General features: G+C 38.2%; 1 protein-coding gene across 3 annotated transcripts in view; it reads right to left on the bottom strand.

The window, feature by feature from the left end:
• The window catches only part of wdr17 (WD repeat domain 17), a 28,268-nt gene that overhangs the window by 1,694 nt on the left and 8,812 nt on the right, over positions 1–17,762 (bottom strand). For 2 of the 3 annotated variants that reach the window (XM_088072877.1, XM_042484351.2), the window contains exons 7-30: positions 17,607–17,729; positions 17,027–17,214; positions 16,758–16,926; positions 15,916–16,007; positions 15,268–15,350; positions 15,071–15,157; positions 13,910–14,074; positions 13,355–13,470; positions 12,190–12,276; positions 11,739–11,888; positions 11,525–11,655; positions 9,585–9,710; positions 8,746–8,901; positions 8,214–8,278; positions 7,497–7,629; positions 7,219–7,307; positions 6,712–6,811; positions 6,406–6,545; positions 6,076–6,187; positions 4,723–4,864; positions 4,241–4,343; positions 4,000–4,101; positions 3,287–3,385; positions 100–167 (exon numbers count right to left, since the gene is read on the bottom strand). In XM_088072877.1, coding sequence (XP_087929003.1) covers positions 100–167; positions 3,287–3,385; positions 4,000–4,101; positions 4,241–4,343; positions 4,723–4,864; positions 6,076–6,187; positions 6,406–6,545; positions 6,712–6,811; positions 7,219–7,307; positions 7,497–7,629; positions 8,214–8,278; positions 8,746–8,901; positions 9,585–9,710; positions 11,525–11,655; positions 11,739–11,888; positions 12,190–12,276; positions 13,355–13,470; positions 13,910–14,074; positions 15,071–15,157; positions 15,268–15,350; positions 15,916–16,007; positions 16,758–16,926; positions 17,027–17,214; positions 17,607–17,729 — 2,826 coding nt within the window. Of the gene's footprint in view, positions 1–99; positions 168–3,286; positions 3,386–3,999; positions 4,102–4,240; positions 4,344–4,722; positions 4,865–6,075; positions 6,188–6,405; positions 6,546–6,711; positions 6,812–7,218; positions 7,308–7,496; positions 7,630–8,213; positions 8,279–8,745; positions 8,902–9,584; positions 9,711–11,524; positions 11,656–11,738; positions 11,889–12,189; positions 12,277–13,354; positions 13,471–13,909; positions 14,075–15,070; positions 15,158–15,267; positions 15,351–15,915; positions 16,008–16,757; positions 16,927–17,026; positions 17,215–17,606; positions 17,730–17,762 lie in introns of those variants that run through there. The other variant, XR_015775559.1, reaches the window with a different exon arrangement.

Raw genomic sequence — 17,762 nt, forward strand, 5'->3', positions numbered from 1 at the left:
CACCAACGCACGAACCTAATATGACCAAAAACTATTATAAGCAGTGATTTATTTCCATAAACTCTCCTGATAAACTGTGTTTAAAAGTGTTGTTTATACCGGAGTCTGTTGGCTGGATTCTCCTCTCCAGGCAGCTGAACTCTTCTCTTTGACACTCTGATGGAGGACTGTTGAAAACAGACAAGAGATACGACTGTGAAGCACACGTGTACGTTCACATAACAGACGCCTGCCAGTGAATTTAAACATATGACCGTATGAACATAGATAGATCCATATTTAATGTGTGAGTTTTACAGGTATTTCCACCAAGTGCTAAAAAATGAAGCCAATGCAGATGAAAAACTGCAGTTCCTCAAAGGTCCACTTGAGGCTGGCTCCAAAAGTTAGGTTAAAAGAAACATGATTTCAGCTAGCTGACATACAGGAAGGGAGAGACGAACCCAGGGAGAAAATGACAAAATGTGCATCATGGCAAACAAAACAAACTGATGCATATTGAAGCTACATTAGGGGGCCGCTACAGAAAATGTGTTTGCCTTTATATTATATGATGTGGAAAGTTATCCAGGAAAGATTATTGCAACAATTTCATTATACACAACAAAATTTCATGACTTTATCAAAACTGTCAATGATTCAGACTAATTGTAGGACTTTTCCAGGTTTGAAAAATGTGATTGGGATGGTGAAACACCTGTATATTTTAATTACTCTGACAGATGCATTAGTCTGATGTATCCTGATGCCTTCAGACTTTTTTGGAGGACTGGACTATATCTGCAGGGTTCCCACACAATTTTAATGGAAAACATTTTAAAACTTTCCCATAATTTTTCAAGGACACATTATAATTTTGTTTCATGCCCCACCTGTCTGTCATTTTTCAAACATATCAGATTTAAACTCCATTCAAACAAAATGGTTACATCATCACCTACCGGGAATACATTTGCTGTTATGTTTAATTATCTGTACGGTTATCCATGAAAGATCACTGTAACAAACTAAATTGTGACTTTTCCAAAACTTTTACTAATTCAGTGAGTGGCCTGGAAAATGTTTTTGTTACAGTGTTTCTTATTATTAACCCTTAGGGACTGTTTGACACATTTTATGTGCTTTTCATTCTACATTATTTTGATAATTTTGGTTGTGTTCATGCATATGGCATACATTTTTACAAGATTGTGTATTTTTGTTTAATCTTGGAATTTCCAGCTCAGCTCCTACAAAAAGTCAAAAATACACAATTTAAATAAAATTGTTACATTCATACTAGTAAGTGCAAAAAAAAAATGTGCCATTGGAAGTCATTCAAACTGCATGTTTGATCCAACAGCCATCAAAGCATAAAACATGCATTGTGTTATTTCTGGGTATCTTTCTGGGCTTTTACCTTGGAATTTGTCATTTTTATTATTTTCCACCTGATGATGTAATTTTTCCCCATATTTGGCAAATGGATAAAATACATATCATTTCCACTCGGTACACTGTCCTAATCAATGTTGCTTTGTTGTTGTTGTTGTTGTTTTTTCATCTAAAACGGTGGGAGCATGACAAAAATTTAAAGGGTAAAAATTCTGAAACTTAATGAATATTTTATATTTATAATTAGCACTGATACTGGTTAAAAACCTATCTCAATCAAAGTAGAAAATAATATTAATGTATAATGTTTTTTAAGCTTGATTTTGAAAAGCATTTTGTGCACAGCCAAGTGTGTGTAATATTAAAGCGGGCCCTAAGGGTTAAGAGGATTGTGTTTTCTGAGTTTTTGGGTTTCTTTTTACTGTGTTTTTTTTCTCCTCCTGTGTTCCTGCTGTCTCTCCCTCACTTGTTTGTCTACACACCTGCTCTGCATCAGCCTCGTTGGTCCCCTGTGCTCCTCAGTCTCTCAGCTCCCTGCCTGCTCACTCCTCCCACCTGAGCCTCTCCACTCTTGTCCTCACCTGCACTTCATCCCCTCATCAGACTAGTTTGTATTTAAGTCCTGGTTTTCAGTTCAGTCTCTGTTTGATTCTTGGTTTTTGCATGTGAGCTTCAGTTTGTTTTTCCCTGTTCCCACCTCAAAAAAGGATTGATTTATTTGAGTTCATGTTGCCTTCAGTCACATGTTTTTGGGTCCACATGCTCCACGCCGCATGGCAGCCCTCCTATTGTGACAGAATTACAGCAAACATGTTCCCACATGGCCATTTATCACGCAGCCATTTATCTGACATGGTGCAGGTTTGATGCATGCCACAAGCTCCCAAAGCTCCCTGCCCATTACAATATTACTAAAAAAGGCTGTCGGATGGCAAATGGGGAAGCCAAATATTTGATTATTTTCACATTTTGATTTGATTTTTACACAGAATTTTAAAGGATCAACGACTCAAAGGAGTATCATGATATAAAATCCCAGAGAAAAACTGCGCAGCATTACTGAAACACTTATTTTGGTGTTCCTTGGTGGAAACAGCAATCAATACATAGAAAAATACACATAATTGCGAACAAATTACTTTATAAGAAAATACAGAATATGATTTCTTCTTTGTTCAACCTATTTTCTGGTAATTGAGCTCAATATAACATTTTATCTCCTTAGGCAGGTTGTTCCAAAGCTGAGAAGCCCTGATGAAAAAGACGTGGTCACTTTTATTTTTAAGCCTCAACTTTGTATATATAAAAAGCCTACAGGCTAATTTAGACCCTTTAAAGTCTGTTTCTTGCACACAGACCCAGTGAAGTCTGTCAAGAGATTCTCTCATCTGTAGCTTCATTGATTTTATGAAAACTGCGCAGCACTCTGAACTCCTCCACGGTGCAGTTAGCATGAGGCTCGATACAGCGTCTCCTCCTCTGAGAGTCCTCGACACCTCCGAAACATGTTTATCTTCAGTCACCAGATCTGTCAGTCAGCAGCAACATGACCGTCTTTGTCATTACTCGACACAACAAACACATCTGTCTCCCCAGAGGTGATTCAGCTGCTTTTCTTGTATCTCAAGTCATCTCCCTCCTCTCCTGTGTTGCCGTGGTAACGGGCCTCATCATGGCCTTAGCTTTTAGCTCCACTGGGCAGCTGAGTCGAGGCGTGATTATTGTATTGAGTCGTGACAGTGACAACCGCCTCAGTGTTTCCCTCCTCCTCATCTTCTCCTTAAAGGCTCCGATCACACTGGATTTTAAATTATTTGTGTTTTTTTACAATATTGTACTTAATGGTGGTATTATCAAAACTCAGTTCTAATAGCATTATCTTGGTGTGTGTGTGTTTGTGTGTGTAACCTACTTGCTGTTACTTTGTGTGCAAGCCCGCCAGGCATCCAGCTCCACAGACAGCTGCTCAATCTTCAGAGGGACACACACCTCCCTCCGCTTTAACAACTGACTGAGAAACAGAAAAAAAGCACGTGGAAGTCAGACTTACAAATCGTGAATCTAATTTATTATTATGGCAATTTATAAAAAAAATACTGAAAAAACAGCACCAAGTAATCAGTGCGAAAGATCTCATTATCACTGTCCACTCCAATCATTTAAAAGCACTCCTCCTGCACCTGCTTCACACTATTTCATATTATTAATAGAAACTTCCCAGAAATTTGGGGATCAGCAAACTGGTAGCACTTGCTAACGTTACTAGCTCATTAGACAGCGAGGAGCTATATGATGTCGATGCAATTTTACGTGTGTTTGTATAATAATGTTGAAGTGTTTCTCTCCTGATTTGACAGCGCCTTTCTTTACCCCAGAGGGGGGCTTGGCGATGACACGATACCAGTCTGGTCCATGTGTATCGAACCAGACAAGTGACGATTTTACAAAAGTAATTGGGGATTTTTCTAAACATATTTTTAAAAATGCCATTCTGGGCTTGAAAAAACAGTATTTGTCATTTCATAACTTTTCCAGGAATTTTAATGATTGCAGAAACCCTGTAACACACACACACACACACACACACACACACACACACACACACACAGACAATTGTGTGTCTACCTGGTGTATTCGTAGAGTGCGGGTACGATGCTACAATACTGTCTTCTTATGGCCAGCAGACCTCCAATATAACCACAAAGGATCAACAGCTCACTGCGGGCTCTGAACACACACACACACACACACACACACACACACACACAAAGACCAAGATAATGATCAAGTCTTACAATGTATGGACAGATGCATAATGGAAAATTAATATTTGATACTAATAAATAAAGTAACAAAATGTTCTCACTCGGTCAGCTTGGCCATGATGAGGCAGTCAGTTCTGATGTAACTCATCAGGTCCAGGATTGGCTGAACGCTGTCCACCGTCCAATCAGATCCAGTCAGCTGTCCTGGTGAGGAGGAAAATTAAATTGCTGATTAATTAATGCTTAATGAAGACGGACATTAAAATTATACATATATTTATATTTTCTTTCTTTTGACACTGTCTACAATGCACAAGTTATAATAAAGAAGTTATTCTTATAACTATCTTTTTAACTCAAAATCTATTAGAAAGTAGACATTTTGGGGGGTCTTGTTAAAGATTAGTTTGGAAACTGGTCATTAATAGATTAATATGGCAACTGCGCCAACATATGGGACAACTGTGAATGGCTACATATTTTTAATTTTAAAAAATATATAAAATATTGTCTCCTTTTAGAATAAAATGTTGTAACAGTAATGGAAAAACAATGAAATACAATAAAACTGAGTTGCCGGTACCTTTAACGTGGTCCAGCCCGATAGAGAGGGCGTTCTCCGGTTCAGAGCTCAGCAGGTGGAATTTAACTGCTGAAAACAAATCTCCTTCACTCATGGCTGCTTCTGCCAAGGCCTTACATTCCTCTAATGAAGGGAGACCGCACTTGAATGACAAACAACACATAATCGTAGTCACTATAATCATCATAAATGTTCATGAGATCAGTAACATCAAACATGGACCATCCATTCCCTTTGAACCACAATATATCTATATCAATATATCAACATTTTTTATGATCAAATTGCTTTTCTAAAAAAATTGCCAAACCCAATTTTATTTTATACAGATGTTTTTACACAAGCTATTTTAGTATTTTGATTATACTGTGATTTAGTTATATTTTATTATATTAAATTGACTTCTTTTTTTGCCATACATTATAAACAGATTTTGTTAATAAATGTATTGATATTTGCATTTGCCTTTTTATTTGTTTATTTTTACATTTATTTTGTTTGTTTATTTCATGAAATTACTTTTATTTTCAATTTTTTATAATATAGCATTGATAATTTTTAGAATGTTTTATGCTTTTTTTGCTATTTTTTTTACTAGCATGTATTTATTTTTGTTTATTTATTTTTATTAGGTTAATTTTATTTTCAGATATCTATTATATCACTTCATTGACTTCTGGCCTTTTTACAATACATTATACTGGGAAAATGGTTAATATATCAATGCATTTTGTTAAAATATACGGGCTATAATGTTGTATAACTTTTTAGTAAAGGCATTTCTTAGTGTGACTGTTAAAGGGTTAAAGCTGGGCTTGGCTGTTTAATTTAGGCGTCTCATAGTAAGTCCCACAATACACTTGTTGTAAATCAAGAAAACTAGATTCTGCGTCCCCTCCTGTCTCTGTTTTCATGTTTTAGATAATCTAGCCTGTGGCGAGACACTTGTGCCGATCACAGCTCATGTCAGAGCGAGTTACTTTTCTACAAATGCAGATGCACGTCCCTTCTGTGAAATACTGATTTAATGGCGGAGAGTCCTGCAGAGAAAGTTGCTCTTCTAGCATTGGCAACAAGTGCCTACGATGCACAGCAACGCAAAAAAAAGGAAGACGGACTTATCAGAAAGAGATAAGGATTGTTGGGTGCCTAGATAGCTAATTCTTGTCTCATTTGTGAGAGAGAGAGGCGGGCACGGAGGAGCCGAGATAACGCTGCAATCAACTGTACAATGAAAAAGATTAAATAAACCAGTGTATGTAAAACACTGTATGAAGCATGTTCATATGCTCGTATTCATCTTTTTTTTATTCTTATTTCTGCCTACCCCAGCTTTCATGATTACCTACTCACCCTTTCATGAAACTGGTTGATCTCAGCGGCACTTCCTGGGTAAAATGCACACAGCTTAGCCATTAAAATGTCGTTGTCAGGGATCATTCGCAGTAGGTCAGCTGAGAGCTCCCTAAATGTAAACACAGAAGGCATAAGGATGTGTTTGTTCATGGACTACGCCTTAGAAGCAGCCAGCGTAGGTGTGTGTAACTACAGCTCCCTTCTCATATAAAGTCACTGACACTAATAAATGTAAACGTGAATTTTGAATGATTTTAAGTTCATACTGTATGTTTACAGAAGAATAATAGAGGTTACACTGTATGGACATGCATAATGGAGACATACCATGTGGGCGCCGTCATGTACTTTCTGGCCAAGAGTTCAAGACAATACGCAGTGCTCTCACTGGCTGCGTCCCCTAACACGATACCCACGCAGGCAGCCAACTCCAGCTCATTACCTCGGATTTGACTCGACATGGCTAACTAAAAACACACACATACACACACATTTTAGCCATCAGACTTTATATCATCATTAATGATCGAAATCATAAAGAAACAACAAATAAAACAGCACGATATCCCTGCATATACACACAAATGCAAATATACTGAATTTAACGTATGGTGATGTGCACAGACTGTTTACCTTGACGTTGTCCACAGCGAGGTGGCAGCATGCTGCCAGGACAGAGCATCCGTCCTGGAAATACCACTCCGCTAGCTCTTCACATACCTTATGGAGGAGACTGGACAGGAAAAAAAAAAGAAATAAAGCCATTACAACAATCACAACGTATCATCTCACAAATATGGGATTTTCCAAAGTTCTTGTGTTTGGATGACCAATAGAGACAACTGTTTTTGAAACTGGTCATGTATTAGATTTACCACAGGCTTCAGTAAATCTGAACTAATCCTTTTAAAACAAAGTCACACAATAACACAGACTAACTAACTGACTGAGGCAGCGGTAGATCAGAAGTTTCCATGTTTAGCAAAAAAAAACTTACAGTGTTTGTCAGTGGAGTCTGGCCTTTTATCATCAGAAAGATGTTTGTTTGGGAACTACTGAGCATATAGTGAGACTTGATTGTGTGTGTGTGTGTGTGTGTGTGTGTGTGTGTGTGTGTGCGTGTGTGTGTGTGCGCTGTACCTCTGGTATTGTTGTCTGTTATCGACATCATTAGTCGTGTGGTTAACTGGGGAGCTTTGAGGTGCACGAATGTTCCCTTCAAACGCCCCCTAAAAACAAAGAATATTGTTATTAATATAATTACTTATCAATACTGTTCGCAACCATCAAAATTACTATTCAAGTATTTCCTCACCTCTCTGTCTTTGTATTCCATTACTTATCTATGTCCCCCCGTCTCTTCATGCACCCATCTGTAAGCATATATTCACCAGGGCCTTTATCCCCCCATTCTGTACCTGTGCTATTACTAAGGCCTCGAGCAGCTGTCCTCTGCCGGTGAAGAAAGTAACGAGTTTCTTTATGTCTCCTGTGGCGACGCAGTACGGGATAGCGTCATCATTATCCTCCGCCATCAGTTGGTCAGCTCTCCTGCAACATGAGCAGATTATAATTACACAGACAAAAAAACCATTAACAACATGCAACATATAAAAGTTTGTGTCTGACGCCTCTGTTCATCAATATAGTGGAAGGGTAACTGTACGTATAAATATGAAAAAATCCTGAGAGCAAAAAGTCAGAGCCAAAAGAACCACTTTGGTTGTCTGCCATTGCAGGAAATGTTGCTTCATTTGTGATGCCTCACAAAGGAGATAATGCAGCACACTTTGCTGTTAAAAGACAAAAACTCAGTTTTCCCTGTTTCTACACACATCAACTCCGAAAATGAAGTATCTGAACATCTCTGTTCGTTTTCAGTGACCTAAATTGCAGTTTGCATGTGGACAAAAAGCCAAAATGCCTAAAAAAGCTACGTTTTGAAATTCAAGTACACAGTGCAGTTTTTATACACAATTATTGTGTTGGATTGCACAGTACTACACAAGAGTGCATTAGTATTGTTTTTTTTGTGCACATATTCAACAATCATCTTAGCAGTTCACACTTCGACTGAAAAACAGGCTGAAAAAAAAAATGCAAAAGCTAAAGAAACAAAGTTAAACCTGGTTTACCTCTGCATGAGTTTCTTCCAGTACTTCATTGAGACTCCTGGTGCCACAGATAAAGCTTTCTCCCACTGAAAGACAGATAATAATGCTCACCCTAACTTACACTGGCAATCAGTTTTGTTTTTTTTACTTCTGTGTTTTTCTGACAATAGAAATAGAATCACTACGGTGGCGGTGACCAAATATACGTCAAACTAAGAACTGATTGGTCACTTGAAGGCTCTTGGGCTTCCACTATAACAAGCAGATTCCCTGGGTTTCGATTTCAGTAACATCAGTTTTTTAATGATGGGAAAACGTAACTTGGTTTTGGACCCTGCGATTTTAGTATAACAAACTTTAATTTGCATTTCATGGTATAAAATGATTTTTAAAAAAGGGCCAAGGTGAAGCCAACCAGTGATTAAAAAACATGTTTAATTTTAAAACGGTCAAAGTCACTGACGGCATCAGTGCCGACACAACTAAAGTCTCGCTGGTGTCAGAGTCGTGTGCTTTCTCAAGAGAAAAATTACAACAAACATTCACTCCATACCTGTCCCAGCTCCACCATTAATTCACAGTATCGTTGAATCTGTCCCAGTCTCAGATGGATGTCTGCTGCTTCTTTCAGTCGCTCCTCTTTACTGGGAGCTCCGATCCCTCCTCCAAATTTAGACATCTTGACAATAGTGAGCTCCTGGGCTTCAGACTGAAAGAAAATGGAAGATAAACAGAAAAAATGAGAAATAAACTTTAGTAATCACTACTCATGTAGTCTGTAAATGAAATGGATATGTATTAGAAAGCCAAATGTTATCTTCAGCTGTTGAGCAGGTTTGAAATACTGTAAACAGTGGTGGGTAAAGTTATGTGTAGTCCAGTGAAACAGAGTAGAAGTACATATATTTTATTGCAAATTTACTCAAGTAAACTATTCTGCAAAACAACTACTCTTGAAAGTACAATTTATTGAAAATAAATTACTTGAGTGCATGTAATGTAGTAAATGTTAATGGTTTACTACCCACTCCTCGTAAATTAAAAATAAACTTTAAAAAGTTAGGATATTTATGGTAAAGGTGAATATAAAATACATGGGCAGACTTCCACTCACTGTTTTTTAACAGCGTGAGCAAAGTGTATTCAAGCACTTATAATCATAGGCTTTGATTATATTTAGTCAATATATGTTTTAGTGTGCTGAATAAATAAAGATTAATTTAAATTTTAGAGTGTTTATTTCCATATTCAGGGGCAGAATCGCTGTATTTATTCATCCATCCACTGATTTAACAGGCTGTCTGTTCCATCAGCTCCCTCACAGTGAGTTTTCTCTCCTGCACACACGATGATCTCTCTGTTTGTGTGACTCAGGGAATCGGAGCGACGTACCGTTTTAAACTTCAGCAGGTGCTTCATGTGCATCACTCCTTTGCTGTAGCTGGCAGGCAGCAGCGAGTCGTCCTGGCCGTTTATGACTGACACCAAGTCCCACAGGTTACTGCTGCCTCCTGGAGGCTGCCACACAATGCAGTACACACAGTTATGTTCAGAAACACACACAGACACACGCAGCATGCAGAAAACTATGTTCAGTGCAGTTTGTTTACCATTTGACATGTTTTCTAGCTGTATTTTTAATTTGTACATACCAGTGTACCAAAAAATATGTCTACTGTTTGTGTTTTTCAGGATCTGAGACACAAGTTGAGCCTGTTAAATTGATTATGCATGCTGTAGCTTGTAAAAGGTTATTTAAATGTATCATTTTAATATGTATATATATAATATAACAAACTACTTTCCACCACATGCAGGGGGCAACAAATAAATAAAGCTTTACATGACATTTGTCAGAAAATTCATTCAAGAAAGTGGTTTAAAGTGGTATATTTATTTTATTTTTGTCGTTTAAATTAAAAAAGCAGATTGCTAATATCTGCTGGTGTTCAAGTGTAATGCCTTTGTAATGACTGTTACTCTCAATAGAAATAAAAGGTGTAGCTGTATTTCTATGTTTCAGTAAAGAGAGGATATATTAAAGACTTTCTTTTCTAATCTCTGTGTGATTTTCTTTGAGTAAACAGTGAATAAAAGGTGTGTGGGAGAGAAGCTTTTGTTGACTCACTATCCAGCTGTACTCCAAAGCCAAACAGTGAAAATGATCCTCATGCCGAATCAACAAAGCTACACTTCTGTTGACACTGAGGCTCTGAAAGATGTGTTACATGACTGGAGTAATGTATCTTAACCTGTGAATGTCTATGAGCACAATCTGTCCTTCGCTACGGCAGCGTCTGTCGTGTGAACAGAAAGCTGATCATCAACACATGAAAAATTTTAAAATGTTTTATAAATATTGCTTAACTGCTTTTGTATGGCAAAATATCTCTTAAGAAAAGCCTTTAATGGCATATAAAGGCCAGAAGAGGGTGACAAAACCAGAGCAAAAGCTATGGAAGTTCGATGGACGAGACTTCGAGTGTTAATTATGCTCCCTAATTTCCTCAGTCATGCAGCCTCTCACCCGTCAATCACCCAAGATCTATGCCACATCAGCTGGGCACAGAATATGAAAGCCATTTTTCAGAAATGTTATTATGTAGTAGTTACTTTGAAAATGTACATTGAAACTTTACATTTCAACAACACTGTGGTTAATGTCTAGGTAAGTTTGGGCAAAAAAACAACTTGTTTATGATTAGAAAAAGATCATGTTTGTGTTTAAAATACACAGTTATGGTGACTTAATCACCACTGCAAACACAGCAATATCTCAGTTGAAAAAATAACTGCTTTTTGTAGCAATATCCCTGCTGGAAAAAAACAGCCACAGATCGTTAAAAATGCATCCATGTTTAGGGGCTAGAAAGCTGCATGAAAAGCAGCAACAGATCCCTAAAAAAAACATGTTTGGGAGCACATTACGGCTGGAAAAGCAGTGACGTTTCTGTAAAAATACAACCTCTTTTCATGTTACTTTCCCCGGTGGACAAATAGTGACTCGTCACTAAAAAAACATATGAAATGTAGAAATGTAGGCTAACGTATGAATGCATGGCGATGAATGTACGGTAATGAACATGTGGTTTGCAGAAATGTGCAACACCAACAACAAAGGTCAGCGTAATGAACTTTAAAAGGAGGGTGTAATCATGTTTAGCTGAAGAGACATATTGCATGTGTGCAACTTAATCTGATGCAAAATCGTGTCCTAACTGTGTGTTGCATATTTGAAGATGAACTGCTAAATAAGCAGACACAGCATGGACAAAACAAGTGTGACAAATGCAGCATCATCAGTGATAAATTAGTATTCAGAACGCAGTTACCGAAAAGCACTCAGAGAACCAGCGGAGCTTCTTGGCCCTGATATCAGAGCTCAGTTTATCCAACTCCTGCTTAATGTCTCGAGACACTTTTCCACAGAGCAGTGGCGGCGAGCCGGGCACCATAGCTGTGTCTGTAAACACACACAACCAACATGGTTACATGAGGTTTTAGAAGAACGCCATGAAATAAAACTGAGAAGGAGTCTATTCTCACCTGTGTTTCCTATTATCTTTTCCCACGGCTGGTTGGTGAGGATGTTCAGCAGCAGGGGAGAGATGAGAGGGGTGAGGGACCACAGCCTCACTGTGCTGTCTCTGCTGCAGCTCGCCATGGTGAACGGACGACTCTGATGACATGTTAGACCTACACAACACACATAATAGAAAACGCGGGTTAATACGATGGTGGTAGAGGACTCAGGCTTAAAACTCAATGTTGGCAATCATGTAAATAATGAAATACTGGAGTATACCATGCCTTTCTAAAACCAATTTGTTGCATGCAATATGTTTATACAGCAGGTCATGTTTAATTTGAAACATTTCTCTGTTTTTGTTGCATATTCAGTGTAGACAGTTGTTCATCACACACTGTACTTGTCACACATCATGTATCTGCAGTATTGACAGTCTAACAGGTTGTTCTTTCTTTGGCTCTGTCTTACCGTAGACATCAGCTCCGTGATCGTAGACTGTGTCTAGACATGTGCCGTCTCTTGTGTCCCACACTCTGATTGTATAATCCCATGAACCTAAAAAATCATCCAACAGTTTACAATTTATTACAACACACTCTGACAGTTCGGGCCCAGCACTATAAAACACAGACAACTGTGCATCAGACAGCTGCCAGTAAAACAACTGTCATGCATCAACAACAGAAAAAAAATCCTGCATATTGCAAAGAAATGTATTTACCAATGTTGTAGTTTCCAACCACTGATGCTAGAGGTCACTAGAGAGCCATGTTTTAATGTCAGCAATTTAAATTTTTCCAGTGGTGTCAGTGGAAGTCACAGCGATGCAACTTTAAATCATTTTAATTCATCAGCTGCTTGTTTTCCTTTCAAATCTTACATGAAACTTTATGGAGACAATAGAGTACTGAACTATCAAAGACCATACAACAGCTCTCTACAGTTCAGCAGAGCCAGTTGGTGCTTCAAAAATAAATCTCAAACCTCCATCAGCATGACCTCATAACTATGGAGATCACTTTGTGTCTGCTGTGCAACTTTGTGAGGCACTGTAAAAATGGTCATGTCACAAAAGACTTTGAATATATAACTGTATACTGCTGCAATAGTATGCTGTTTATATGACAGTCAAGCAGAAACCTCTGACGTGCCAAAAACTGCAGTTTCTCAAACGGCCACTTGAGGCTGGCTCAAATCCCTGTAGACCCCCCATGTTAAAATGTCGAACTTTACAGCAGAACTTGTGTGTTTACAGCCTAGTACAAAAAATGGTTTTGCTCCAATACACAGATCATAGGTGTAGCTTTAGCTGTCACTGTATCAGTTTGATTTCATATCATGAAAGTTAACTGTAATGTTTTGGTCACCTAAAAAAGTCTTTTTCAGTGGTTGGTCGTACTAAGGAGCCAAATGTACAGTTTTCCAGTGGGTCTAAATACATTTTATTTTAGTGTAGGGTTATCTCCACCCTCCAGATCAAATACAGTCAGTGTCGACTCCAAACCCAAGATGGTGATGGCCAAAATGACACAATTAAGGCTGTTCAGACAACACTGGAAAGTCTGACGAGCCAGAACAGAAGAAGCTCAACAGTGTAGACGATGACAGCATATTGATAACAGAGAGGCGTTACCTGAAATGAGGAGGTAAGGGACCTCTGTGTTCCACATCAAGCCTCTGACCGGAGCTGTGTGACCACTCAGCACGTTGATACACGCATCCTGTGTGTAGTCCCATATCCGAACAGTACTGCACACACACACACACACACACACACACACACATACAGGGATCTCTCTTTTAGTTAATCAGAATCAGAATCACGTTTATTGGCCAAGTTCAACAAATGAGGAACAAGGAATTTTTTCCGGGTTGGCAATGCTCACAGTACAAGGGAGGGAAATAAGTTAGGGATAAGAAAAACAGAAAAAAAGACAGACATAGACATGTAATTGTATTCACAAAAGGAAGAGATAGAGAATATATACAAAATGTACAGTATGTAATTCAAAAAGTAGTTAAGTACATATTATTACTGAATCACCTGAAGCCACTGTGATATTTATCAATCTAGATTGTTTTTATGTGTGTTGCCGAGTGTTTCCTTTCTCTCAAATATAATGGAGCTACATGGCACTCTGCATTTCATGCTCAAAGAACTGAGGGATGAAAAAAAATAAAAACTCACCCATCATCTGATCCAGAACACAGTATTCCCTCTCTCAGCGGAGACCAGCGAACATGGAAAACTTTAGCTAAGTGCCCAGTAAAGACTTTCAGAGGCTGATCGGAGCTGGTAGCCAGGTAGTACACACGGACACTTTTATCCTCACAGCCTGTCGCTATCATGTCTCTGCAAAGAGAAAGGAAAAGGAAAATGTTAAAAAACCAAAAGCGGGCACAACACCTTAATTTGTCACAATTTGGGAGGCGATTAGCAACTTGACATGAAATGTTTCGCAAACTGCAAAATAATCAAAGGTGACAAAAAATGACCTGAAAATTGCTTTAAAAAGCGAGACAGAGAGAAAAGAATTAACGGAAAATCATAAAATAACAAAGGACAAATATCAAGAAATCTATATTTATAATTATATATTTAAAATTAACCTACAAAAAAGAAAAATATATTTTTATTAGGACTAGGACTTTTCTCTTTTTTTGCAAAGATCTGGTAATTTTATTTAGCTTTTTGAAAAATTATTTTCTCACAAATGTTTTGGGTCAATTCTATTTGCACATTGCCTTCTTTCTGTTTATGACAGAAATCAAGCCAAATTGCTCAGGTTTCAGAGAGTTAATGTGCCAGAACAGCACTATAGAAATAAATGGACGCTGGTCTAAGTTTGCATTGCCAGTTATTCTGTTCTGTTAAGTTTAACTGTTAAAAAAGTGGGCAGAGATATGAAGGTTTTTCCCAATGATAGTTTTACAAATAAACTGATAAGAATCTGCAGACTGGTATGGAGTAATGGCCAGTTTGCTTGAAAATACAGGTCACAGTGATGAATATTGAAATGGGAATCGGTGATAAAGGGAATGGTGGCATTGTGGATGATCTAAAGTTTATTTGGTACTTATTTAATTCTATGTATATAATCATTATTCTTTATTTTCTCCGCAGGTATGGAGAAAAACATATTTTCAATTCCTGTATTTCTAACACACATAGCAGAACTGACAATAAAGCTGACTTTGACTTTCAGGTTTAGTTGTAAATGAAATGTTTAGTGAAGTGAAGCAATGATCAACACGTCTGCCAAAACGTAGCCATCTGCAGCACGAGGTGATGCTGTAATGCATATTGACTTTCCCGCTGAGAACAATGGCAGATGGATGGAGGTCCTACTTGTTGTTCTGACTCCAGTCACAACCAAACACAGCAGCAGGATGTTTGTACTTATGGAGGATTTTCCCATCGATGGTCCGGATGATACTGTTGTCAAAACAATATAAAAGAAGAGAGACATTTTACAAAGAACAAATATTTTCGTATTTGAACAAACTATTGTCAGAAAAGAGGTACGAGGGAGGAGGAGGACTCACCAGAATCCGTCTCCACTACAGGTAGCGATCCTCTTAGAATCCTTATGGCTCCATGATATACAGAATATACCGTTTTTACCGTGCTGGAGAGAGACAGACATGTCGTCACTGCACCTTCCATTTATCATTTTAAAAAGATGGAGTCACAACTTTCATAAAGAGGTAGTTGGCAAGAATTATAATAATATGTCCAATGGGAATGGAAACAACACTTTTAAATTGTAATGTTTGTTCGGATTGTCAGTTGAAAAAAAAGGGTGAGACAGCAGCTATAATATAATTTATTCTTATAACTTATTATTTGAAGATAAGAGATACACTGGTGATTTTTTAGCAGGGTCTCCATAGGAATCACACACCTTAATCTGAGGCATTTAAAGACAATTTCAAGCACAATTTTAATCAAAATTAAGACTTTTTTTTCATCTTAAGCAATGCAGGTAAATATAAAGCTCAGGTAAAGATGTGGACTTTCACATAAAATAGCTTGACTTATTTTGGCAAAAAGAAAGTAAAAGATGGATACATTCAGTTTGATTAAATATTTGTTGCAATACACACTTCAAATTTAAGAAAATCTAGTAACTTTGAAGGCTTCATTATTAAATCCCAATATGTGATTTAATGTGCACTTAAAGTCAAATTAACCTCATTAAAGCGAGTAATGATCTTTCCTTTCCTGACGTCCCAGATGAATGCTCCATTTCGAGATGTTGCACCTGCGATGCAGTTCAGGTCTCCTTTAAAACACACCAAAACACACACAGACTGAAAGGTCAAAACGTTTCACATGAGAAACAGATGATACACTTTATTTAATGGTTGCCGTTGGGATGGGACTAGAACTATTTTGTGCCATACACATGACCTGGTAGTATTTGTAAGCTGTATTTATGTTACATTTATGTATGTTTGGAAGCTGGAAATCGTTTAAAATTAGTTGGCACTGATGCTGAAAGAGAGACCGAATAAGTAACACATCGCTACTGTCGGGCACAAACCTCCAGTCTCCAAAATTGCTATTTTTCAGGAATTTGAAAAAAGGCTGTGTTTTCAAAATAATCCAAAGGAGAAAGGAGGTTTAGTCACAAGCTTTTTTAAATACATTTCATTGGTTGAGAAACTGTAAAAATCCGCTGATAGACGTGGAGGAGGGGGGGCGATAGAATTAATTTATGAAAGAAATAAAATAGAGAAATGTGGAGATACAAGGTTTGTGCCCAACAACAATGATATATTAAAAAAAAGAGGGAAGCACATTTTCACCGGCCTCCATGATGCTTTCCACACTTTACTAACCCTGTTTCCAGAGCTTTTGTGATGTCGAACAAGACACACCACTAACAAAAAACAGAGAGGTATACTAGGCATCTACTGTAGAGCTACTGGCAATAGAAAAGAGGTCTATTGCCTGGGTTTTAAAAAAATGTATATGACCACTAGTTTTAGTGGGGGAAGAGCATTTACATGTAGAGGTTGAGCTGATGTACCTGGAGCCCAAGACAGGGAGTAAACCACTCCTTCGTTGCCGGGGGAGGTGTAAACAGCTGTTAGTGTGTTTGTGTCCCAGATTTTGATGGTTCCATCAAAACTAGCCGTGGCCAGCAGGTTGGGATCATCTGGTTTAAACTTACAGTCAAAGATCGTCTCTACATGGCCCTGGAAACAATGTGAAAGCACAGACAGAAATAATTCACAAGTCAAAAACACAGTTAAAGGCATGTTGTTATACTGGTTTCCCCATTCTGTTAAAGAATACCAAGTCTCTTAGGAAGTCCCACTTCTTGGCCCCCATGTCATAGAGTCCCACCCCTCCATCCATGAAACAGCACACAGCATGGCCAGGAGGCAGAGAGAAGGATCGGTTCTGGGACAGGGTTGGGGGAGGTACAGCCTCACTGGTAGAACTGGTGTGCTGACTTTTGCTGGGAGAACAGGAACTCTGAGCTGCAGAGACAGTGAAGGGGGTCAGTGAAAGGAGAAAATACCTGTTGTGGCACTCTAAAAACATTGTTTCAGGGCCAGAGTGCTGATGAGCTCATCAAATGAAGCCTCACAAGAGGAGAAGTACGAGTGCTCAGTGTTTGAATAGCTGTTTTATACCCAGACAGCATACACGCAAATTTTCACTCTCATCTGTCATGCTTTGTTGGCTGACACACACACACACACAGCTTTCATCGAGAAGCCCAAATTTGAAGATGTAAATTAATGTAAATTTGGAGATTGTGATACCAACCTGAAAAAAAGAACCCCTGTAACTTGTAACAGCTGCGGTATAAAGATTTTTGAGTTTCTACAACATTTATAAGTTCAACATGTTTTATTCTAGCTCGTACCTTTCTTGGCAAGAGGGGAGTTGAGGACATGCAAGGCATGAAATCCTGTCTTTTTCAGTTTGAAGCTGTCCAAAGGCGTCGAGCGAGACACATTCCACACCCTCAACACTCCGACCTGCGAGTCTGACAGACAGAAGAAAAATGAGTTTAAACAGT

This window comes from Plectropomus leopardus, chromosome 3, assembly GCF_026936395.1.
Source record: "Plectropomus leopardus strain MGB_pleo_1.0 chromosome 3, ASM2693639v1, whole genome shotgun sequence".
Lineage (NCBI taxonomy): Eukaryota > Metazoa > Chordata > Actinopteri > Perciformes > Serranidae > Plectropomus > Plectropomus leopardus.